The 26,059-nt window shown below is 41.3% G+C and overlaps 1 protein-coding gene across 8 annotated transcripts in view; it reads right to left on the bottom strand.

Moving 5' to 3' along the window:
- The window catches only part of LOC135518073 (phosphatidylserine decarboxylase proenzyme, mitochondrial-like), a 38,636-nt gene that overhangs the window by 10,686 nt on the left and 1,891 nt on the right, over positions 1-26,059 (bottom strand). Inside the window, exons 1-3 of one of the 8 annotated variants that reach the window (XM_064942942.1) lie at positions 19,716-19,801; positions 6,866-7,450; positions 1,863-2,028 (exon numbers count right to left, since the gene is read on the bottom strand). In XM_064942942.1, the coding sequence (XP_064799014.1) occupies positions 1,863-2,028; positions 6,866-7,041 (342 nt within the window). In that variant the 5' untranslated portion in view covers positions 7,042-7,450; positions 19,716-19,801. Of the gene's footprint in view, positions 1-1,862; positions 2,029-5,583; positions 6,410-6,865; positions 7,451-7,657; positions 7,679-11,346; positions 11,457-19,715; positions 19,892-24,134; positions 24,206-26,059 lie in introns of those variants that run through there. The other 7 variants (XM_064942941.1, XM_064942945.1, XM_064942943.1 and 4 more) reach the window with 7 other exon arrangements.

Raw genomic sequence — 26,059 nt, 5'->3', positions numbered from 1 at the left:
GCTTGAAGGAATGCTTTTCCAACAGTCTTGGAGGAGTTCCCACATATGCTGAGCACTTGTTGGCTGCTTTTCCTTCACACTGCGGTCCAACTCATACCATCTCAAATTGAGTTGAGTTTAGGTAATTATGGAGGCCAGGTTCTGACGCAGCACTCCATCACTCTCTTGGTCAAATAGTCCTTACACAGCCTGGAGGTGTGTTTTGGGTCATTGCCCTGTTGAAAAACATATGATAGTTCCACTAAGCGAAAAACAGATGGGATGGCGTATCACTGCAGAATGCTGGGCAAGTCATGCTGATTAAGTGTGCATTGAATTCTAAATAAAATCACAGACGGTCACCAACAAAGCACCTCCACACCTCCTCCATGCTTCATGGTAGGAACCACACATGCAGAGATCATCCATTCACCTACTCTGCGTCACAAAGACACAGCGGTTGGAACCAAAAGTCTAATCTCAGACCAAAAGGACAAATTTCTACTGGTTGAATGTCCATTGCTCGTGTTTCTTTGCCCAAGCAAGTCTCTTCTTATTATTGGTGTCCTTTAGTAGCAATTTCTTTGCAGCAATTTGATCTTGAAGGCCTGATATCACGCAGTCTCCTCTGAACAGTTGATGTTGAGATGTGGTTTTTTACTTGAACTCTGGGAAGCATTTATTAGGGCTGCAATTTTTTGAGTCTGGTAACTAATTAACTTATCCTCTGCAGCAGAGGCAACTCTGGGTCTTCCTTTCCTGTGGCGGTCCTCGTGAGAGCCAGTTTCATTATAGTGCTTGATGATTTTTGCAACTGCACTTGAAGAAACTTTCAAAAGGTCTTGAAATTTTCTGGACTGACTGACCTTCATGTCTTAAAGTAATGATGGACTGTCGTTTCTCTTATGCTCTTTGTTTCTCTATGCTTATTTCAGCTGTTTTTGCCATAACATGGGATGGCAGGGTAGCCTAGTGGTTAGAGCATTGGACTAGTAAAGTTAAAGGTTGCAAGTTCAAATCCCCGAGCTGACAAGGTACAAATCTGTCGTTCTGCCCCTGAACAGGCACTGTTCCTAGGCCTTGAAAATAAAAGAGAGCTGCACACTCTAGGAGCTAAGATGCAAAAATGTAATTACCAACGTTTCGACAGCCACGCTGTCTTCATCAGGGTATAATCACAAACACTGCGGGATGACTCGATTATGTAGTGTCAAAAGACACAGGTGTCTGTAATCGTGGCCTAATATCATTGGTTAATTATCAAATATTAAAATAGCATACAAACAAATGGATAGCATACGATCATAGATTAATTTGGCTACACAAGATTACAAACAATTACAATGGCAAAGTCACAATAATCACAAGAATGGCTTCAGATCAAAGTCTACGTTGAGACCGAAGGGTGCAAGGGTCTTTAAGTTAAAGATCCAGGCAGCCTCTCGTTTTAACAATAAATTATCAAGGTCGCCCCCTATTCCTAGGCCATCATTGAAAATAAGATTTTGTTCTTAACTGACTTGCCTAGTTAAATAAAGGTTCAATAAATAAATAAAAGTAATCAAATGTTAACGTCTGTTCGGCTATTTAAATAACTGTGCCCGTCCCTACACACCCACATCAGTGCCTCTAACAGACCACTTCTAGCCGAGAAAACCTAGGGTCACGACGCAGGGGAAACTAACGACCATAGGGGTTATTAGAGATGATATTTCTTTTTAAGTGTTCACGTTGTACTTTACCTTGTAAGAGAGGAACTCTCAATCTACTCTACAAGTATTCTAAGAGTTGGTACCCCTGGATGCTGAGATTGACATTCACACACAAACCCCCAGATATACACAAATAAATAATGCAGCATCTGTTAGCAGGTAAATACTCACCCTGCTTGTTGGTCTCCAGCCAACCTTTGCCAGGGGCTTGAGTGCACCGAAGGTCAGGAAGTAGTAGAGGAAGCTGAGCGGCCATGAGCGCAGCCGCAAGGCGGGCCGGGACATGCAGCTCAACTGGCCAAGACGACGCCGCAAGGCCAACTGTGGGAACTGCAACCTATGCAACCATACAAAATGCTGGGTTGGCACAGGTATGGCCGTGTATACATAGTACACACAAAACCGTCTCAGTACAGAAACACTGAAAGACGACAGACAGACGACAGGCAGGCATACCAACAGGCAGGACAGAGGCTCACACATTCACCACAGACTCTCTACCCCACAAACACCCACACAGGCAAAGCACGTGAATAATGCACATACCTATGTCCACACAAGGGACATGACACAATGGTCCTACACAAAGACATGTTAAATACCGGCATAATGGGAAAAACAAAATGACACAATGATGCCCTCTTACTTTATACTGGTCAAACACAATCACACAACACATTCCTATCAGGAAATAGGCTACTGTACGTTCACATGTTCTGACTGCACACATCCTCCCCACTGTATCCCCAAACTCTCTTCAACAATGCAGATGGTACTCTTCTACAGTATCTCATCCAAACCACCACATGGTTAGTTTCCTAAGAAACTCCTAATATATTAATATTTCACACAGAATCCACCCTACTCTTCAGACTGCTTTTAGTCCGGCCAACTGTGTGTCTTTAAAATATCCTAATGCCTAACTACCATCCATCCAGATCTCTCAATATGCCTTGTTAAAATGGCTAAAAAATAAATTAGCCTTAGCTTTCGCTTAGCCTATAAATGCGGAGCAGGATTTTGATGACAAACCTTGTGCTTGTCAAAGTGTGGATGGTCAACACACCGCATAAAATGCATAGAAACAGCATATCCACCCAACAGCCAAATCAAATCATCTGCGCATGAATATGCCTGGCTGCACTGTAAAACAGTCTATTAAAATAGGCTTAAGTGGCTGTTATGTTTTGCCCTGGTTCTGTACAATAGGACCAACTAGGGCAGCAGTGATGCAGCAGTGGACTCTAAAGGAGGAGGCCAATGTTACCGCAACAAGGGACATCCAACGCACGCAATGTGCAAAACCACCGTCTTTGTCCAAAACCACAGACCGTGTACGAACACCTGCACTTGCGTTCTAAATAGTAGGTATTTGGGTATGCAAAAAATAATAATAATTTGTACATTCATACATATATGTATATTTTTTGATTTAGATTTTTTTGCATACCCAAATTATTTATTTTATAGTATACACATTTTCAAATAATAATGAACGAATAGCTCTGCTATGTCCACATTAGCTTCAGCATGTCAGGGGATGTGGATCATACTTGGCCCTGAGAGTGATGAGCCAGAGCTAACAGGCCTGGAAGGGGGAGAGAGGGGGTATAATACAGTCTGCTGTACAGCTATCTATAGGCCTAAAGAATACCAGTCCACTCTAATCAGGATAAGAGACAAACACTGACACCCTAATAGACAGTCAGCAGCACCTTAACACCTGCCACTGGCATACACACAGGCACTGCCGACTAGAGGTGACCTGTAGGCCAAACCGAGGCAAGTCTAATGACAACAATAGAGTAGGACTGGACACGTTCAATTACAACAGTTGATCCAGAAACACTAACATAACTAAGCTAAGGACCCTGGGACTAAACACCTCCCTCTGCAACTGGATCCTGGACCTCCAGACGGGCCGCCCCCAGGTAGTGAGTGTAGGCAACAACACATCTGCCACGCTGATCAACACCGGTTCCCCTTAGGGGTGTGTGCTTAGTCCCCTCCTGTACTCCCTGTTCACCCACGACTGTGTGGCTAAGCACGACTCCAACACCCACATTAAGTTTGCTGATGACAACAGTGGTAGGCCTGATCACCGACAATGACGAGACAACCATTAGGGAGGAGGTCAAAGGCCTGTCAGCGTGGTGCCATGCCAACAATCTCTCCCTCAATGTGAGCAAGACAAAGGAGATGATAGTGGACTACAGGAAAAGGAGTACCGAACAGGCCCCCCATTCACATCGACGGGACTGAAGTGGAGCGGGTCGAGAGTTTCAAGTTCCTTGGTGTCCACATCACCAACAAACTATCATGGTTTAAACACACCAAGACAGTCGTGAAGAGGCACGACAACACCTTTCCCCCCTCACATCGACGGGGCTGAAGTGGAGCGGGTCGAGAGTTTCAAGTTCCTTGGTGTCCACATCACCAACAAACTATCATGGTTTAAACACACCAAGACAGTCGTGAAGAGGCACGACAACACCTTTCCCCCCCTCAGGAGACAAACTATTTGGCATGGGTCCCCCAGATCCTCACAAAGTTCTACAGATATGGCCGTGTATACATATATGCACCATCGAGAGCATCCTGACCGGTTGCATCACCGCCTGGTATGGCAACGGCCGTACACATTACCCTCAGTAATGTGTATGGCCCAATACATCACTGGAGCCACGCTTCCTGCCATCCAGGACCTATATTTTATTTTTTCATTTGTACCTTTATTTAACTAGGCAAGTCAGTTAAGTACAAATTCTTATTTTCAATGACTGCCTAGGAAGTGGGTTAACTGCCTGTTCAGGGGCAGAACGACAGATTTGTACCTTGTCAGCTCGGGGGTTTGAACTTGCAACCTTGCGGTTACTAGTCCAACGCTCTAACCACTAGGCTACCCTGCCGCCCCATATACTAGGCAGTGTCAGAGGAAGGCCCCAAAAAATTGTCAAAGACTCCAGTCACCCAAGTCATAGACGTGTCTCTCTGCTACCGCACGGCAAGCGGTACTTGAGCGCCAAGTCTAGGTCCAAAAGGTTCCTTAACAGATTCTACCCCCAAGCTATAAGAATGCTGAACAATTAATCAAATGGACACCCGGACTACTTACATTGATTCCCCCCTCTTTTTTTTTTACACTACTGCTACTCGCTGGTTATCATCTATGCAGTCCCTTTACCCCTAACCTACATGTACAAATCACCTTGACTAACCTGTATCCGCACATTAACTCAGTACCGGGCCCCCTGTATATAGCCGCATTATTGTTATGCAATTCTACTGTTACCTTTTATTTGATTTACTAAATATTTGATTAAACTCTATTTCGTGAACTGCACTGTTGGTTAAGGGCTTGTAAGTAAGTATTTCACAGTAAGGTCAATACACGTTTTATTTGGCACGTGACAAATAAACATTTGATTTGATGACACACACTCACAGGTCGGTCAGTGGCCCTGTTGTGTCTTTAATCCATGTGTCATTATAGACCTGTTTTGCCTCAGAGCAGAATCAGATCAATTGAATGGTGCTTTACAGGTTGGTGTTGATGCGCCCTTTGTGAAACGATAGACAGTGCTTAATGATTGTCCCCAGCACAGACAGAACACTGCCCATATTGTTCCACACACACACACACAGATCTGAGGATGGTTTTTAGAGCCGGAGCAGTGTGTGGAGCTGTGCGGTTCAGTGGGTCTACACAGACAGTCCTATCACCATCTTTTATGGTCTAATTTCTCAAGGGTTTGATCACCACAACATAACAATCAGTGGGGGAAAAAGGTCATCAACAAATCTAATGATCCACAGCAAGAGATCTAAGATACACCTGATTCTAGAAACCTGGAATTATTGAGTCATCAAGGAAAATCACATCTCTGATTACTTTGGCTACACGGATGGCTGGGTAGGGGATGACTTCCACTGAGGCATGCTGCTGATGTGGCTGCATGGTGCCGTTCAGTAGGTAGTGTATTGGAGCTGGCGACCGCTCTCCTCACAGTCACCGCTGGTTGGCTGGCCTGGTTTGGACTGCAGAGTGTGACACTGGGCCACTCATCTTTTCTAAACTCTAAACAGGAGAGCAATATTAACTACTCACAGCAGCATATAAGAGTAGAGCTAATATAGCTAATTTTGCCGAAACAAAGTTATTTGCATAATGTTTAACTCCTTTATAAAAGGATATAAAAAAGGCAAAGAAATCATTTAAATGTAATTGAATCTCAATTCTCATAGAAGTCTACCAGTGCAGAACATTTTAAATACTTAAAATCTTTACCATAACCTGCCATATGCCTTGGTTTTAGCCATCGTACAGCTTAAACATCCCAGCCACCCGGATAAATGCCACAAAAGTCAACATGTAAAGAATACACTTCTACCCTTTTTTAAAATTTCCTGGCTATCCCGTCTCTAGCTTGCTCTCTACCACACAAAACGCACGCTCCAGCAGCACCCCCCTCTCTTCCTCAATGCAGGCACATATTAGCCAATCACTGACTGCATAGCATTCTCTCTCTCCTGCCTCTATCCACACAAGCTGAGTCTTAGCCTTCACGCAGCTATTGAAAACTCCATCTCTCCGTTACTTCTTTCAGGACCACTTCTGAGGCTGGACCAGATGCTTTGTTCGACCCTTTGACTGGCTTGCCTGTTCGGGGCTTAAGGACATTACGTTGCAATTAGGCCAAACAGAGGCTTTGTGCTGCCTGGGACACAGAGAGAGAGAGAGAGAGAGAGAGAGAGAGAGAGAGCGAGAGAGCGAGAGACAAAAAAACATTGAGGGGGCTTTGGGAGTGCAGGCTAACTGTACCCACTCAATAGTCACCCCCTTGGCTCACACTTGTCCCCATGCTCATGAAGCAGCCAGGGCACAGCTCAACACAAAGTACACAACACAACCACCCACTCACAAACCACACCTTCAATCTCACGACAGAACATTACATTAATAGTTCCCTCTATGCTTGCTCAAGTCATCCCTCTCAGACTCTTTCAATCCATCTCTACCACCCATGTACTGTAAACAGTCCCTCTATAGGCTAAGTACCATTCATTCCCTCTCCATGTCAGTCCTCTCTCTCATGTACAGCAGGCATGTTATACACACATGTCAAGTCATCCTGTAGTCATTCATCTCGTTCCCCCTCTCTCTCTCAGCATACCTGAATCGGTTCCTGTGGCTGAGAGCTTGGGTGCCCTGGCCTGAGCTGTTGCCGCCGCTGACTCCCACCTGCTCCCCAGAGGAGCTGATTGGCCGGAGCCGGCGCACATCAACCCTAACTCTGTGGAGATTGTAGCAAGACGGAGGGCTGTGCAAAGACTTGCAGCATCTCACCATTTCCCTGAGCTCCGCGCTGCTGCCCGCTGCAGGTTCCTGCTCTGACACATTATCACTGAAGGTGTGGGGGGATTACAGACACTTCTCTCACTGGGGCTGCCTCTCTCTCGCTCAGTGTGCACACGTCTGTTCTCTCGCTGGATCTTGTTCTCTCGCTCTGCTATTCTCAAGCCCGGCCCCCTTCTCTGGTAGGACGGATGTGACGTGGTGAAGGGGGGTAATCCATTCGCTCCCTCTCTTCGCTCTCTGCCATTTCTCTCTCTCTCTCTCAGGGTTCCAGGGCCTCAAAGTTATTTTGTACCAGAGGGCAGAGCCTGGGTGCCAGAAGGTGGGGTGACTGTTTCACAGCTGATCTGAGAGGAGCTGCAGCAGACTGGAGGAGGACTGGTCTGCCTGGGGGGAGGGGCAGCTTGATGAGAGAGAGAGAAAAAATCCCATCAGCTATAGTGTTCATGGACCCTGTTAAAGATTCCTGGCCGCTCCCCTATACTGTTAATAAGTGTTGTGTAACAGTATAATTCGGCATTCTTGCCGTAAGGATGCGTGCTGTACCTTGTTTATTTAACTTAGGTTTTGGCCTGTTTTGAAAGCCTGGCTAGACTCCACTGCTTCCTACCTTATCCTACAATCAGCCGATTGGGGGGGGGGGCATCTGGACCCTCTCTCCTAACCACAGGAATAACAGAAATTAGCAGATTATGACAATTAGTCTATCTATTCATTCCCTGTTATTTTGTTAAGATTGAATCATTTCAGAACGTTAAGCATTAGTTGAAAAAAGGCTGAAATGCATCTTCAGTAGCCTTTTAAAACCATCCCGAAAAATACCAGTCAGACAACAGATGTCTAACAATGACACTTTACATTCCGAAATGATCTTATTAGCTAGGTTTCCATCCAATTGGCGACAGATTTTTATTTGAATGTTCAAAAATGTGCATTTCCTCACCAGTGGTGTTTACACCAAACAGAGTTGTTGCGGATACAAATCTGTGCATGATGACGTAGTGTGCACAAAATGTACTTTTTCGCTTAAAAAATTTCATGCACCGAATAAAAATCTAAAAGTTCAATGTGTTTCCATCACATTTTCAACTGCACCGAAATTTTTGTCACAAAAACTGTTGGGTTAAATATCAAATGTGCCTGCTCTGGTCCTGGCACCTGCACTCTAGCCAACAGCTCACAGACAGTGTGGGTAGGCTGTGTTGGTTGGCTAGTCTACATGATGAGATTATTATGGATAAGAGCTCAAATATTGTTATTTGTCAAATGGCAGTCAAGCTCCACTATGGGAGATCCATAAAGGGCTTGATGTGGCCAACCGGTAATCCACTGGAGTCTCCCGGCTACCGGTTCGTACTTTCTCCATTCAGGCTGCAAAGGCTTCGACTTCCTCAACTTTATTACAGTTGAAGTCGGAAGTTTACATAAACTGAATTTAAATGTATTTGGCTAAGGTGTATCACAATTCCTGACATTTAATCTTAGTAAAAATTCCCTGTCTTCGGTCAGTAAGGATCACCACTTTATTTTAAGAATGTGAAATGTCAGAATAATAGTAGAGAGAATGATTTCTTTCAGCTTTTATTCATTTCATCACATTCCCAGGAGGTCAGAGGTTTACAAACGCTAAATTCGTGTTTGATAGTATTGCCTTTAAATGGTTTAACTTGGGTCAAATGTGTCAGGTAGCCTTCCACAAGCATCCCACAATAAGTTGGGTGAATTTTGGCCCATTCCTCCAGACAAAGCTGGTGTAACTGAGTCATATTTGTAGGCCTCCTTGCTCGCACACGCTTTTTCAGTTCTGCCCACAACTTTTCTATAGGATTGAGGTCAGGGCTTTGTGATGGCCACTCCAATACCGTGACTTTGTTGTCCTTAAGCCATTTTGCCACAACTTTGGAAGTATGCTTGGGGTCACTGTCCATTTGGAAGCCATTTGTGACCAAGATTTAACTTCCTGACTGATGTCTTGAGATGTTGCTTCAATATATACACAATTTTCCCGCCTCATGATGCCATCTATTTTGTGAAATGCACCAATCCATCTTGCAGCAAAGCACCCCCACAACATGAAGCTGCCATCCTTGTGCTTCACGGTTGGGATGGTGTTCTTCGGCTTGCAAGCCTCCTCCTTTTTCCTCCAAACATAACAATGGTCATTATGGCCAAACAGTTCTATTTTTGGTTCATCAGACCAGAGGACATTTCTCCAAAAAGTACGATCTTTGTCCCCATGTGCAGTTGCAAACCGTAGTCTGGCTTTTTATGGCGGTTTTGGAGCCGTGGCTTCTTCCTTGCTGAGCGGCCTTTCAGGTTATGTCATTATAGGACTCATTTTACTGTGGATCTAGATACTTTTGTACCCGTTTCCTCCAGCATCTTCACAAGGTTCTTTGCTGTTGTTCTGGGATTGATTTGCACTTTTTGCACCAAAGTATGTTAATCTCCAGGAGGCAGAACGCGTCTCTTTCCTGAGCGGTATGACAGCTCCGTGGTTCCATGGTGTTTATACTTGCGTACCATTGTTTGTACAGATGAACGTGGTACCTTCAGGCATTTGGAAATTGCTCCCAAGGATAAACCAGACTTGTGGAGGTCTACAATTCGTTTTCTGAAGTCTTGGCTAATTTCTTTTGAGTTTCCCATGATGTCAAGCAAAGAGGCACTGAGTTTGAAGGTAGGCCTTGAAATACATCCACAGGTACAACTCCAATTGACTCAAATTATTTAAATTTACATTTAAGTCATTTAGCAGACGCTCTTATCCAGAGCGACTTACAAATTGGTGAATTCACCTTCTGACATCCAGTGGAACAGCCACTTTACAATAGTGCATCTAAATCATTAAAGGGGGGGGGGGTGAGAAGGATTGCTTTATCCTATCCTAGGTATTCCTTGAAGAGGTGGGGTTTCAGGTGTCTCCGGAAGGTGGTGATTGACTCCGCTGTCCTGGCGTCGTTATGTCAATTAGCCTATCAGAAGCTTCTAAGATTGTGTCATGCACAAAGCAGATGTCCTAACGGACTTGCCAAAACTATAGTTTGTTAACAAGACATTTGTGCAGTGGTTGAAAAACGAGTTTTAATGACTCCAACCTAAGTGTATGGAAACTTCCGACTTCAACTGTAATGGTGAGAAGGTGAAAAAAAGAAGAAGTGGACTTTATGAAAACACAATTTTCTCCCACCGTGCTAGAGAGGCTAAATGCTAATTGTGGATGTTGCATATCATGTTCAGCCATTCAGGTTGCTGCAGGGTTTTTTCACGCCTAACCTAACGTAGCAAGCGTAAAAGAAACAGGAACCCTGGTCTGATTGTTTCAAAATAAAAAAAGTTGTGCTTATTAAACATCGTTTTTGTATTGGATTTGTTGGTATGAACTCGTTTACAAAACATTACTCATCGTTTTAATAGTAAATATTTGTGAAGTGAAATAATGCATCATACCGGCTGTATTCCTATATTATACATCTTGAAAATTTGATTGCTGATATGCAACAAAAATAAATGGCACTATATCAACAATGTACTAATGAAACAAATACCAAAAGATAGTGTTAAAGGAAAATTCCACCCCAAAACTGAGCAACATGGGCCTGATATCCACAGTACTCCACTAATTATACAGATTCCAACACGATAACATCTTGTATCCACCCCCCCATTTCATTGTTTTACCTAAATGTACTGTAATTTAAGATTTAAAACTGCAAAGTTCTCTGCTGCATAGCAAAATGTGTAGAATTGCAGGATATTAGCTTTAAAGCGACAACAAAAAATATGTCTGAACTATGATAAATGTGTAGAATTGCAGGAAATTCACTTGAAAACGGCAAAGTTCTCGCTCCGATGCCAAGAGGCGGGCCTTTAATATTGGTTGATCTGGCCATGCACTGCCGAAACTCATATGCTATTTGTATCTAACGCGAGTTGTGTGCGGATGAGGGGCTCAATTAGGGAGCCGGTCCCTAAAAGCAGGACAACAGCCACTTCCTTCCATATCTGACACACTGATGCTACGGACTACTGTTATGAGTAATCTACTCATAATAACAGTTACTGTAAAGACATAGGAACTGTCAAAGTAATAATTAAGTACAGATTCTGTTTATCCCAAAATTCACTTTGGATTTTGTTACCACTTCCTGTAACAGTTCCCTATTAAACACTATTCTGTTGAATTAGATTACATTGAACACTTCCATAAACATAGTTACATATTTCAGATAATGCATTATACAACTTTAATCTAAAATTGTGTTTTTCCATTGTCAAAAAAGAAACTCCGAACATTACCTTCTGTTGTCTGAAGAGTGAATCAAATTGACAAAAGGGAAGTCTCTCACTGCGTGCTAGATAAAGGTGAAGGCTAGTCAGTACCCTCTACTCTCTCACAATAAAGTCCTGCGTACTGGCTGGACAAGCCCTTTAAGAGACTAGAGGGTGGGCGGGCAGATATCACGTTCAAGGGACTATAATTGCTGGGTGATGTCATCTGACTCACAAATCTACTGTAGAATCTACAGCAGTAATACGATAATCATCTCATCATTCATCAAATTGACAGTGGGGCCATCTTAACGATAAGTTTGGGGTGATGAACTAGACTTCACAAATATTCAAATGTGTACAGTACAGATAGCACTGTGTAATCAACTAAGCCTACAAGCAGCCATGTACATGTAACTGCCAAAATAAAGGAAACACCAACATAAAAATGTCTTAATAGGGCATTGGGCCACCATTTATTTGAATGGTAAATCTCTTTATAAAATGGGTGTATTATATTTCCATTCAAATAAAAGTATCTATTCATGTTAATGTTTTTAAAATGTATGTAAACTGTGAAGTTTTTTTTGTCTGTAATACATTTGTGCCAATCAGTTATGTTGTGACAAGGTAAGGTTGGTATACAGAAGATAAACACATTTTACCAAATAGGGATAACACTTTTGGTTACTACATGATTCCATGTGTGTTATGTAATAGTTTTGATGTCTTCACTATTATTCTAGTAGTACAAATAAAACCCTGGAATGAGTAGGTGTGTCCAAACTTTGGCTGCTATACTAAGCTTACTAATGACAATGACATTATTATAATAACAACAACAAGATGAGAGAAAAAGAGGGTTATTATTATTATAAATCTATTTTTGACAATTTGGAAGTGTAAACAGTAAATAAATTAGAAATAATACCAGGGAGGCTGGACTAATGAAAAAAAAAAGTGCAAAGCGTTAATCAAAGTATAGTAAAGATTAAAAACTGCCGAATTTGTGAAAATGTTGTGTGAGACTTGGTGCTCACGGAATCAGTAGGCTTTCAACCAAACACTGAAACAACATAAATCAGGATTGGTCTTATTTCTGTAGATATATATGGATGATTTGTAAAGCCAGGCACATTTAACAATTAGGCTCTTGATTATAGAACTAATTAAGTTGGGGTTTCCTCTATCCTCTCTTTTCTTAGACAAATAAGGCTAGGGCTGTTTCCTCGTCTCCTAACTCTGCTGCTGCCTCCGCCGCATTGCTCTTAACACCAATACGGTGGTTAACTTCGCTAATATGCACATAGCAACACAGTCACGGAAAAGGCGCCAATTCAACAGCGCACTGATGTGTTTCAGAACCGTGGACAGTTCATTTGGATGGCACAGTTCAGTCTAAGACATACAGTGCCTTGCAAAAGTATTCGGCCCCGTTGAACTTTGCGACCTTTTGCCACATTTCAGGCTTCAAACAAAGATATAAAACTATTTTTTTGAAGAATCAACAAGTGGGACACAATCATGAAGTGGAACGACATTTATTGGATATTTCAAACTTTTTTAACAAATCAAAAACTGAAAAATTGGGTGTGCAAAATTATTCAGCCCCTTTACTTTCAGTGCAGCAAACTCTCTCCAGAAGTTCAGTGAGGATCTCTGAATGATCCAATGTTGACCTTAATGACTAATGATGATAAATACAATCCACCTGTGTGTAATCAAGTCTCTGTATAAATGCACCTGCACTGTGATAGTCTCAGAGGTCCGTTAAAAGCGCAGAGAGAGTCCACTCAGACAGAATCAGAAAGGTATCTTGTTTACCATGATTTTTTGTTTTGCTACTGTTAACTTAAGAAATCTTTGTCAACCAACAGCCTATCGACCAAACAGTCGTCTAAATCTGGTTAGCCTTACAATTTATGCACACAATTGCGGCTGGTCAGATCAGCACACCAGTAAATAGCTAACATTACACCGCAAGTCTGATGGCTCATTGCCGAAAATGGTGCATGTTCAAAATGATAACCAGCTAAAGCTAGCTACGTTTTCTATTACCTCCCATCTAATATCTTAGGACCATCTAAAATCTAGCCAACTAGCATAGTAGCTAATATAGCTAACAGAACAGATGAAAGGGTTAGTTATTGTAATCTTTGCTAACAGGTCACATAGTCAAACATTTTAACACGGTTAGCTAGCTTGCTTATTGCATGCATATCCGGGAAAGTCGACACGAGCCTTAATATTAGTGAATTAACTAAAACTAATATTTGCAACAGGGGTTTGATTTTGGTCACTGTCAGTCAACCACTTCTCAAAACTGCACCTTTCTGTTGGAGAATGAGCTGGTGTGATTTCCACAGATTGACATTCCTTGGCATGGTGCAGTGCTCGTGGCTCAGGCGGAGAGTGGCGACTGGTGTAAAGGGACTATCGGCAATATCGGTCCGAGTCTTCACTTCTCAGAACAAGAATAGACTGAAGAGTTTCAGAAGAAAGGTCTTTGTTTCTGGCCATTTTGAGCCTGTAATCAAACCTACAAATGCTGATGCTCCAGTCTAAAGAAGGCCAGTTATTGCTTAAAAAAAAAATAAAAAAATCAGGACAGTTTTCAGCTATACTAACATAATTGCAAAAGGGTTTTCTAATGATCAATGAGCCTTTTAAAATGACACTTGGATTAGCTAACAACGCTGCTGATAATGGGACTATGTATATATTCAATTTCATATTTTTATTTTAAAATCAGCCATTTCCAGCTACAATAGTCATTTACAACATTAGTAATGTCTACACCGTATTTTTCTGATCAATTTGATGACATTTCAAAAACAAGTGACCCCAAATTTGAACAGTAGTGTATATCTGCATTTATCCATACTACTAGCACATGTAAAATGTTACATAAATACACAATACCTCTGTCTTTCCCCAAAGAGGAACTGATAAATCTGTCTGTAGAGAGTGTGAGACAGGAAATGCTTCTATCCCCAATTTCCCTGTAGCTGGCTCAGAATGCTGTCTTTGGCTTGTCGGAAGGGAAATTGAGAGTCCCTGTCTAGTCTGCTCATTACCATTCCATTCGCGTCTCAGCCCAGATTCACCCTGAGAAGAACTCAGGCCATTGTTCGAGCCCATATGCATGTGGGTCATTGAGAAGCCAAATGAAACTTGTCAGAGAGTTAGGCTCATACTTCACAAGTGTGTGTGTGTCCACAGTAGTGCTGAGCAATAAGGTTGGTTCATATAAATCGCGGTTTTCAATGCTGTAACAAAAAACAAAAATGGTAGTGATTGGCCATAGTAATGGTAGTAATAAACCATCCTTTATTCACATTACTTTAATAAAAAATTTCAGTTCTGTATATAACATTTTTTTATTTGATGACTTAATATTTTATTCAAGTCATCATATAATCTCTGCTCAGGATGTAGCTCCCCAGAGTCAGAGTCATCCTTCAGGCTAACCATAGCGGACTTGCTGCCTTTTGTGTGACAAAAATCTCCATTTCAGTAGTTCTTCAAAAGTAGATCAGGCATACTTTTAACACGGCTAAATAACAACTATCAATCAATTACATGTACTGTCGTGTAGAGACCTAAACAACCGCTCTTTATTCCCCTTGTCGCTCTATCGCTCTTCCTCTCCATGTCTGTCTGCCCCACAGGCTTGCCCAGAAAGAACCAATGAGAACAGGCACAATGGATTCTGGTCATTGTAGTTAATTACCATCTTTCGGCGCTTAACTATGATGAGTTGGGACAACATATCCCAGAGACAAATCTCTTTAAAGAAACAGCACAAATGGTGCGTTGAGCGCACAAAAAAACATGGAATTCAAATACTTGGACTTCAGTCAGTTATATAAAAAATAAAATAAACCAACATTTTGGTTAATTGCTCAGCACTAATATAAGATGAGAGTGTGTGTGAGGTGTGTGTGTGTGTCTTCATAGTCACGGTGGGAAGTTGAGATGCCATGATGACAATGCTGACCTTGACAGTGGCCAAGGGGACCTTGCCAAGTCACTTTCTGATAGTCGCATGTTTTATTGGACAGTTCAAAAGGGGGTGCGACCAAAAGTCCACCACGTTGACAGTTCCATGCTTATTTACAATATAGCTAGACAAAAACTTCCACTTAAGTCTGGGAAATTCCCTAACCCAATCCCCAAACTAGCCAATGAGCTTCCATTTGCACTGTGACAGAACCTCACCCCACACTCAATTCATTGCAAAGCCCTATTGAGAAAGTCTGCATACCAGGCCCCCAAAGGGTACACATCAAAATAGGCAAGTATTTATTACAGTACTGCCGTATAAATATTCACCCTTTTGTAGCTCAAGCAAATAACCCCACCAATCTGTTCATTTACATAAGATTAGTTCCTTTACATACAGAAGTGAAACAGTTTACAGGGGTATTTTGTCAAGTACAATTATGTCAAAATAAATTCTCTCTGGGTCACAGTAGTATAACAGCATAAAAGTGACTATGGTGCATAAACAACAGCACTGATTCTCTAGGGAGAGAGGATAGAAATGGCATATGATACATTTTTACAGGGTTGGGGGAGATTCCATTTATTTTCTGTATGTTATTTGGTTAATGAATGTACATAAAATGAAGAGAAGACAATTTGAAGTGATGCCTTCTGTGCTTTTTTGCATTCTCATATGGTCCCATGGTATCTGTAAAATTACATAATTATGTGCCAGCGGCACAAGTCCTCGACCAGGGGTCCAAATCACATTCAGCTGTGGAACGATTTTTCTTTGAGCAGATGGTCGGAACATAGGTATAAATAATTTGTACACTGCAAATCGACTACAAGAAACCGAAACAGATATAGTATGAGAAACACAAAATACTTTCAAACCATGAATACTTTGGCATATGATCACATATGCCCAGAGCTTGACTTTAAAAAATATATATATATATATTTTTTAATTTAACTAGGCAAGTCAGTTAAGAACAAATTCTTAAAATACAATGACGGCCTACACCGTCCAAACCTGGACGACGCTGGGCCAATTGTGTGCCGCCTTATGGGACTCCCAATCACGGCCGGTTGTGATACTGACTGGATTCGAAACAGGGTGTTTGTGGTAACGCCATCTAGCACTGAGATGCAGTGCCTTAGATCGCTGCGCCACTCAGGAGCCCCAGACTTGAGCCCCAGTTTATATTTAGGTGCAGGAGCTCCACAATACTTTTGAGATGATATTCTATAAGATGAGCAGGAGCTCAAGCACTAGAAAATGTGAGGTGTCGGTACTTTGTTTCGGTGAGCTCCTGCCCATGTCAAGCACTGCATATGCCTATTTATGCGTGGGAATACTTGTGAACAGATTTCCAAAATAAAGAAAAAGCACTGAGCTGGTGCTGGTGATATTACTGGTGATATTAATATCCTGGTGATATTACAATCATGTCCAAGAACAAAAATGCTAATTTTGTAAGTATTATTTTATTTAACTTATTTTTTGTTCAGAAAACTTGGGGAGCCCCAAATTAAAATCACCAGCAGGCCAAATTCGGGAACCCTGTTTTAGACTCTACAAAGTCATGATTTAGCCTATATCACTTAAACCTTTTCCCTTGGGCATTCAACATGGACCTTTCAGGCTTACCACCTGACCTCAAAACATACACAGTGCCAACACCTGCAAATGCAATATTGCAACCCTTGGCTTTCCCCATGATAATTTGTGCAGCATAGAGCTCTATATTGCTTCATATATAGGCTACACAGGGCTCTACAGTGCGACCATTTTACTCGCATGTGCACCTAAAAGACTCCCAGTGATTTGATAGTCTTTGACTTGGTCTTACAGTATCTAACACATGGTAAGATGATTACACTACAGAAAGAGAGGGGAAAAGTCACAGAAATGGCATGAAAAACAGGCGTACGCTTGGTCCTTCTGATCGGTCTGATCTTATGGTTGTTGGTTATCTGCAATGACATCACCTATTTTGACACTTGGCAGTCTCCCATGTTAAATAGCCTAAACAAACAATAGGCTACGTGGAGCTTGTTGCGCTTACTACCCTGACACACCGACATTGGGCCTGTCGGGATTACTCCTATGACACTAACACTACGTACACATAAAAGATCACTATTCCAACAAAATCCCACGGAATGAGCCTACGTATCACTTCTGGAATAGGTTTGCTAATCCAGCTGTTCCAAACGAGTTTAATTAGGTCAACAACTTGTAAGGCATTAGAGACAAAGGGATAGACCAAATAAGCCTAGTTCTGCACTCAAAAAAAATTGACAGAATGAAAATGTAGCACTAAAACTGACGAAGACAACATAATCGGGCATAATTTCAAGCTATGACTTACGGAAGTCCAGAGAGGACAGATTAACTTTTTATGGCTGCAGGGGCAGTATTGAGTAGTTTGGATGAAAAGGTGCCCATTGTAAACGGCCAGCTCCTCACTCGCAGTTGCTAATATATGCATATTATTATTAGTATTGGATAGAAAACACTCTGAAGTTTCTAAAACTGTTTGAATTATGTCTGTGGGTATAACAGAACTCATATAGCAGGCAAAAACCTGAGAAATTCCACTTCCTGTTTTTCTTCTTCTGGGGGTGGCAGATCTTCAACCAAGCTCTCAATGAAATTACAGCGAGATATGGATGAGTTTTCACTTCCTACGCCTTCCACACTAGATGTCAACAGTCAATAGAACTTTGTCTGATGACTAATGTGAAGGGGGGGGGGGGTCAAATGACACAGGAAATGGTCACCACTGCCACGAGTTGACCATGCATTCACTATGCGCGTTCACAGGGGAAGCACCTGCGTTCCACAGCTCATTTGAAGTCATTCTAATTCTCCGGTTGGAACGTTATTCAAGATATATGTAGACATTCTAAAGATTGATTCAGTACATCGTTTGACATGTTTCTACTGACTGTTACGGAACCTTTGGACATTTCGTCACGTTATAGTGGACGAGCTTTGTGACTTTGGAATTGTTTACCAAACGCGCTAACCAAAGTAGCTAATTGGACATAAACAAAGGACATTTTCGAACAAATCCAGCATTTATTGTGGACCTGGGATTCCTAGGTCTGCATTTTGATGAAGTTCAAAATTGTTTTCTGTTGACTCCAACATGGCGGCTAATTTGGCTTCTGTTCTGAGCGCCGTCTCAGATTATTGCATGTGTTGCTTTTTCCGTAAACTTTTTTTGAAATCTGACACAGCGGTTGCATTAAGGAGAGGTATATCTCTAATTCCATGTGTATAACTTGTATTATCATCTACATTTATGATGAGTATTTCTGTTGAAACGATGTGGCTATGCAAAATCACTTGATGTTTTTGGAACTAGTGAATCTAAATAGCCAATGTAAACTCAGATTGTTTGATATAAATATTAACTTTATCAAACAAAACATGCATGTATTGTGTAACAGGAAGTCTTATGAGTGTCATCTGATGAAGATAAAATTAATCACTAACCTTGAATTATCTTTATTTCTGGTTTTTGTGAATGCTATATTTCACTGGAAAATGGCTGTGCTTATTGTGGTTTGGTGGAGACCGAACATTATCGTTTGTAGTGCTTTCGCTGAAAAGCCTATTTGAAATCGGACACTTTGGTGGGATTAACAACGAGAATAGCTTTAAAATGATATAAGACACGTTTCTTTTAGGAATTGTAATTATGAGATTTCTGTGGTTTGAATTTGGCGCCCTCTATTTTCACTGGTAGTTGTCATATCGATCCCGTTACCGGGATTGCAGGCATAACAAGTTAATAAATAAAAAATATCACGACAGATGTGCTCTAAACAAAGTCTTAGATCTTTGTAGTCTTACTGCCTCTGATGCACTACGACATTGCTGTCAATCTATCGTTAACTTCTTGGTGACAGGGGGCAGTATTTTCACGCCCGGATGAAATGCATGCCCAAATTCAACTGCCTGCTACTCATCCCCAGAAAATAAGATATGCATATTATTAGATTATTATTATTATTAGATTTGGATAGAAAACAATTCCATTATTTTACTTTTAGATGTGTGTGTATTGTTATGAATTGTTAGATATTAATGCAGTGTTGGAGCTTGGAACACCAGCATTTCACTACACCCGTATACTAACATCTGCTAAATGTGTGTGTGTGACCAATACAATTAAATTATATGTAGGGACTGAAAAAGCACGGTGCACAAATCATACCGGGTGTGGATTTTCCTTCGATTAGGCTTTTTAAATTCAATCAGTAAACAGTGGGTTGAACTAGTGTTGACGGCAAGCATAAGAACACCTGTGATATTGTTCTCCATAATACCCATCCTGCTACCATGACTAGATCCAAAGATACAGTAGATTGACACCAGAAGTTCTCCCTACCTGGGTTTCATTGGCGATGCGTGGAGGCACCTCGATACCAATCTTTGTTAGCTCCGGGTCCTTGTAGTGGCCGTACTGGTCGTATCCCATGTAGCCTCCGCCTGTGGCGATGAGGAGAGGAAAGGGCCTGATGCGAGCCTGAAGGCCGAGAGAGGCTGCATTGAACCGCTGTCGCCCTGCAACATGCATATAACACAAGGGTAATATTATGAACAGTTACAGTTCTTTCCATAACAGGTCTTGCATATTCAGTGCCAGTCAGAAGTTGTCACCTACTCATTCAAGGGTTTTTCTTTATTTTTTTAAAACTAATTTTCTACATTGTAGAATAATAGTGAAGACATCCAAACTATGAACACATATGGAATCATGTAGTACCCCACCCCCCCAAAAAAAGTGTTAAACAAATCAAAATAGAATTCATATTTTTTTTATTCATCAGAAGTAGTCACCCTTTGCCTTGACAGCTTTGCACACTCATGGCATTCTCTCAACCAGCATCATGAGGTAGTCACCTGGAATGCATTTCAATTAACAGGTGTGCCTTGTTAAAAGTTAATTTGTGGAATTTCTTTCCTTAATGCGTTTTGAGCCAATCAGTTGTGTTGTGACAAGGTAGGGGTGGGTATACAGAAGATAGCCCTATTTGGTAAAAGACAAAGTCCATATTATGGCAAGTACAGCTCAAATAAGCAAAGAGAAACAACAGTCCATCATTACTTTAAGATATGGTCAGTCAATCCGGAACATTTCAAGAACTGCAGTCGCAAAAACCATCAGGCGCTATGATAAAACTGGCTCTCATGAGGGCCGCCACAGGAAAGGAAGACCCAGAGTTACCTCTGCTGCAGAGGATACGTTCATTAGAATTACCAGCCTCAGAAATTACAGCCCAAATAAATGTTTCACAGAGTTCGAGTAACAGACACATCTCAACTGTTCAGTGGAGACTGCATGAAATCAGGCCTTCATGGTAAAATTGCTGCAAAGAAACCACTACTAAAAGGACACCAATAATAAGAAGAGACTTGCTTGGGCCAAGAAACATGAGCAATGGACATTAGACCGGTGGAAATCTGTTCTTTGGTCTGATGAGGCCAAATGCGACATTTTTGGTTCCAACCGCCGTGTCTTTGTGAGATGCAGAGTAGGTGAACAGATGATCTCCGCATGTGTGGTTCCCACGTGAAGAATGGGGGTGGTGTGATGGTGCTTTGCTGGTGAAACTGTGCACTTTATTTAGAATTCAAGGCACACTTAACCAGCACGGCTACCACAGCAATCTACAGCGATATGCCATCCCATCTGGTTTGCTCTGAGTGGGACTATCATTTGTATTTCAACAGGTCAATGACCCAACACACCTCCAGGCTGTGTGAGGGGTATTTGACCAAGAAGAAGAGTGATGGAGTGCTGCGTCAGATGACCTCACCTCCACAATCACCCAACCCAATTGAGATGGTTTGGGATGAATTGGACCGTAGAGTGAAGGAAAATAGGGCCCTATGATTTCCGTTATGTGGAAAATGCGGACGGAATATTAATGTAGTAACCTAAATGATTCCAAATTGTAAAATTAGACGAGTATGCCTAAAGCTGTTTTTGATTGGGTTGTGAATGCATGGGACCATTACTTCACCTCACAACTTAGCGGTCACTTTGAGAAACATGTCAAAGAGGCCATTTGAGACAGATACATACATACAACTATTTTTTATTTATTTATTTATTTTATTTTATTTTAAATTTGACCTTAAACACTAAATTCAGAGCAGAGCAATACCCAAAGGACTATGAGTCAGGCGATAAGCTGTTCTGCAAATTCTGTAAACATACTATTGATTTGACCAGTAAAAATGTGTCATGACCACTTAAAGTCTAAAGCCCATGTGAAGAACAAGGAGCATACCTCTTCAAATGACCATTACTAGTGCAAGTGCATCAGCAGATTCAAGACGATCATTTATTCAGGACTTTGTGGCTGTGTGCGCCGAGTCTGACATCACCTTAGAAAAGCTAAGAAAGCTACGGCAGTTTCTATTGAAGCATTGCAAACAGGGAGGAGCGTTGCCCGAAGATGAGAGCAGCCTCCATCAAACTCACCTGCCCCGTGTGTTTGACCAACATATGACTGCCGTTCTACAGAAGAAGTTTGCGGTGGTTGTTGACGAGACAACAGAGGCAAGTGATTCTAAAAATCGTCATTGCTGAGTTACCAGCCTATTTATATATCGTTGCAATAGCCTACATTTACATTCTGCAATGTGAACTGTCCGCATGCAAATTGTGATATTCCAAACAATGAGATATCGTGGTGAAATATAGCGATGCATAATGTCAGCAGCTATCTGCCTCTCCATCTAGCCAATTATCGCTGTATAGTGTTTACACTTGAAATGTAAATAACTTATTCACAATATTATTTTAGGTTAAAACATAATTAAAGTTCTTCCTTATCTTTTATTGCAGGTGTAGAAAACCAGTACTTTCCGGTGGATGTCATTTTCATTGACCGATGCAACTACTCAACTTTTCCCAAGCTATACTAGCCTCCCTCCACAGCAACGATCTGAACCTGAATGATGCCTGGGCTTTGGTCACAGATTATGCCTCCTACTGCCTCAAGGCATTCAGAACCTCCTTGTAAGGAGTGATGCCCAACAGTGTCCATGTAACCGGTCTCTGCCATGTCATCAATCTGGTGGGTGAGACCTGGCAACACTACAAATACTTCTCTGAAGTTGTGACATGGAAAGAGAAGATGGGTGAGCTTCCTCATTATGAAGGAGTTTGTGCAGGCAGTGAAGCAGTGAGCTCCAGATGGAATAGCTGATTTGAGGCAGTGAAGTACCATGCAGAGCACGTTCATCGGTACAGAGAGTTTTTGTTGGCAGAAAAGTTATCATCCCAGGCAGTCACAAACATCCTCAGCCAGCTGGAAACAGAGGAGATGGTTGCTGCATTTTTACCTAGATTCTTGCATGACTTTTTAAAAATGTATAATGAAACACTTAGTAGAACGCTGTATTGAATCACTTGACTTGATTTAAAAAAAATAGTGTACTGTTGAGTTGCATCATCTTATTCAATTGTTGATGTTTAATTCATTCATATTAATAGACATTCTTTCTGATGATAAAATTAGTGTAAATCGTAAAACACAGAATTCAGAAATTTAAATAAAATTTAAAAAAAAACGGAATTTGGAAAAGACTAAAACTGATTTCAAAGGGCCATAGGAAAAGCAGCCAACATGTGCTCAGCATATGTGGGAACGCCTTCAAGACTGTTGGAAAAGCATAGAGAATGCCAAGAGTGCGCAAAGCTGTCAAAGGCAAAGGGTGGCTACTATGAAAAATCTAAAATATTTTGATTTGTTTAACACTGTTTTTGGTTACCACATGATTCCATTTGTTATTTCATATTTTTTATGTCTTCACTATTATTCTACAATGAGGAAAACAGTACAAATAAAGAAAATCCCTTGAATGAGTAGTCAAACGTTTGACTGGTACTGTATATATATTTTTATCATAATTCCTATTGTAGCTAAATGTGCATGTCATGTTATTGTAAATAAACCATAGAACCGGGTAGACTAATTACTGAGTTGAGACAATGGCCTGGCTACTCGCTGGATAGTGTGATAGAGTTGACTCACAAATTATGTAATTATTTGTGTCTGAAAGTTTTTACTGATAATGTACTGGCCAGAATGAGAGAAGCTCTAATATGAACAATTAATAAACCAGTGTTTGGCAATCCCACAGCCCAGGGTGGTTGCGCCAAACGTAGAATAATATCTAGGCCTTACAAGTTATGTCTCGATTTTTTGCATCAATGCACACTGAAACCATTGTGGTGTAATCAGAGGTGTAGTAGAGGGTAAATGTTTACCAACCTTTTTTTATTTTGCACAAGCATTTACACACATTTGTTACCCACTACATTACTGCGTGTAATCCTTTAGCGCACAACTTAAGACTCAAATGTCTTGTAAAATATACAAAAATATATGGCTTTGTCAAAAGAATACTATAGCAACTGATTGATACACATACTAAGGCCATTGGAATGTTCAGTAAGCTGGTACTACAATTTGCACCTCAGTTTCTGAATTTGCTACACTGGCAGAGGTGTCAGAGGAGAGATGGTGCCCCTGTGACGCCATTGGAGTAATGCACTTGTAAGGGTCTTTAAGGTGTTTTAAAGAGAGTTTAAGTGATACAGGATAGCAGTAATGCCATTTTACTTTTGGTTAACACACTACTTACTACCACCGAGCATGTTCATCTTATTAGCACAGAGACTACTGGGAATGTAGTCAAAGTGTGTTTGACAGCCCCAGCCACCATGTTGGTTGTAAAAGCCTGGGTCTTGTCTGGGACTGTTGTGTGAGGATGTCAGTGTGAAACTCACCACTGGATAATGAACGCCATGGCCCTGGATGAAACTGTCCAGCTCCTTGTGCTCTGAAGCGGAGCCAGCCACTGCAGGCAGACAGAAGAAGCACATACTCTAGTTATATATTTCAATAACTATCCCAATACCACATTAAGAGATCGGAGCCACAATATACAGTACCGGTCAAAAGTTTAGACACCTACTCAAAGGTTTTTCTTTATTTTTTTTACTATTTTCTACATAATACTGAATAACACATATGGAATCATGTAGTAACGGAAAAAAAAGAAAAAAGTGTTCAAAGTAACCACCCTTTGCCTTGACAGCTTTGCACTCTTGGCATTCCCTCAACCAGCTTCACGAGGAATGCTTTTCCAACAGTGAGCATGTGTTGGCAGCTTTTTGTTCATTCTGCAGTCCAACAACCCAAACCATCTCAATTGGGTTGAGGTTAGATGATTGTGGAGGCCAGGCCATCTGATGCAGCACTCCATCACTCTCCTTGGTCAAATAACCCTCACACAGTCTGGAGGGGTGTTGAGTCATTGTCCTGTTGAAAAACAAACGATAGTCCCACTAAGCGCAAACCAGATGGGATGGCGTATCACTGCAGAATGCTGTGGTAGCCATGCTGGTTATAAGTGTGCAATGAATTCTAAATAAATCACAGTGTCACCAGCAAAGCACAACCACACCATCGCACCTCCTCCTCCATGCTTCACGGTGGGAACCACACATGCAGAGATTATCTGTTCACATGCTCTTGGAAACAAAAATCTCAAATTTGGACTCATCAGATCAAAGGACAAATTTCCACTGGTTGAATGTCCATTGCTCATGTTTCTTGGCCCAAGCAAGTCTCTTCTTATTGGTGTCCTTTAGTAGTGGTTTCTTTGCAGCAATGTGACCATGAAGGCATGATTTCACGCAGTCTCCTTGGAACAGTTGATGTTGAGATTGGAGCTGCACAATATATCGGAGAATATATTGGAATCAGATGATATTTGCTAAAAATGACAACATCGGCCCGATGTCTAGTTTAATGCCAATGTGCAAAACCGATGTCAAAGCTGATGTACCTACATTATATACAGTGGGGAGAACAAGTATTTGATAACCTGCAAAATTGGCAGTGTTTCCTACTTACAAAGCATGTAGAGGTCTGTAATTTTTATCATAGGTACTAGAGGTCGACCGATTATGATTTTTCAGCACAGATACCGATACCGATTATTGGAGGACCAAAAAAGCCGATACCTATTAAATCGGACAATTTTTTATTTGTAATAATGACAATTACAACAATACTGAATGAACACTTATTTTAACTTAATATATCAATAAAATCAATTTAGCCTCAAGTAAATAATGAAACATGTTCAATTTCATTTAAATAATGCAAAAACAAAGTGTTGGAGAAGAAAGTAAAAGTACAATATGTGCTATGTAAGAAAGCTAACGTTACAGTTCCTTGCTCAGAACATGAGAACATATGAAAGCTGGTGGTTCCTTTTAACATGAGTCTTCAATATTCCCAGGTAAGAAGTTTTAGGTTGTAGTTATTATAGGAATTATAGGACTATTTCCCTCTATACCATTTGTATTTCATTAACCTTTGACTATTGGATGTTCTTATAGAACAGTAGAATAGTATTGCCAGTGTAACAGTATAGCTTCCGTCCCTCTCCTCGCTCCTCCCTGGGCTCGAACCAGGAACACATCGATAAAAGCCACCCTAGAAGAAGCGTTACCCATGCAGAGCAAGGGGAACAACTACTCCAAGTCTCAGAGCGAGTGACGTTTGAAACGCTATTAGCGCGCACCCCTGCTGTTTGAATGAATGCTTACGTGCCTGCTGGTGCCTACCATTGCTCAGTCAGACTGCTCTATCAAATCATAGACTTAACATAATAACACACAGAAATATGAGCCTTTGGTCA

This window comes from Oncorhynchus masou, chromosome 28 (assembly GCF_036934945.1).
Source record: "Oncorhynchus masou masou isolate Uvic2021 chromosome 28, UVic_Omas_1.1, whole genome shotgun sequence".
Taxonomy (NCBI): domain Eukaryota; kingdom Metazoa; phylum Chordata; class Actinopteri; order Salmoniformes; family Salmonidae; genus Oncorhynchus; species Oncorhynchus masou.
This window is presented reverse-complemented; position numbering and strand designations above follow the sequence as displayed.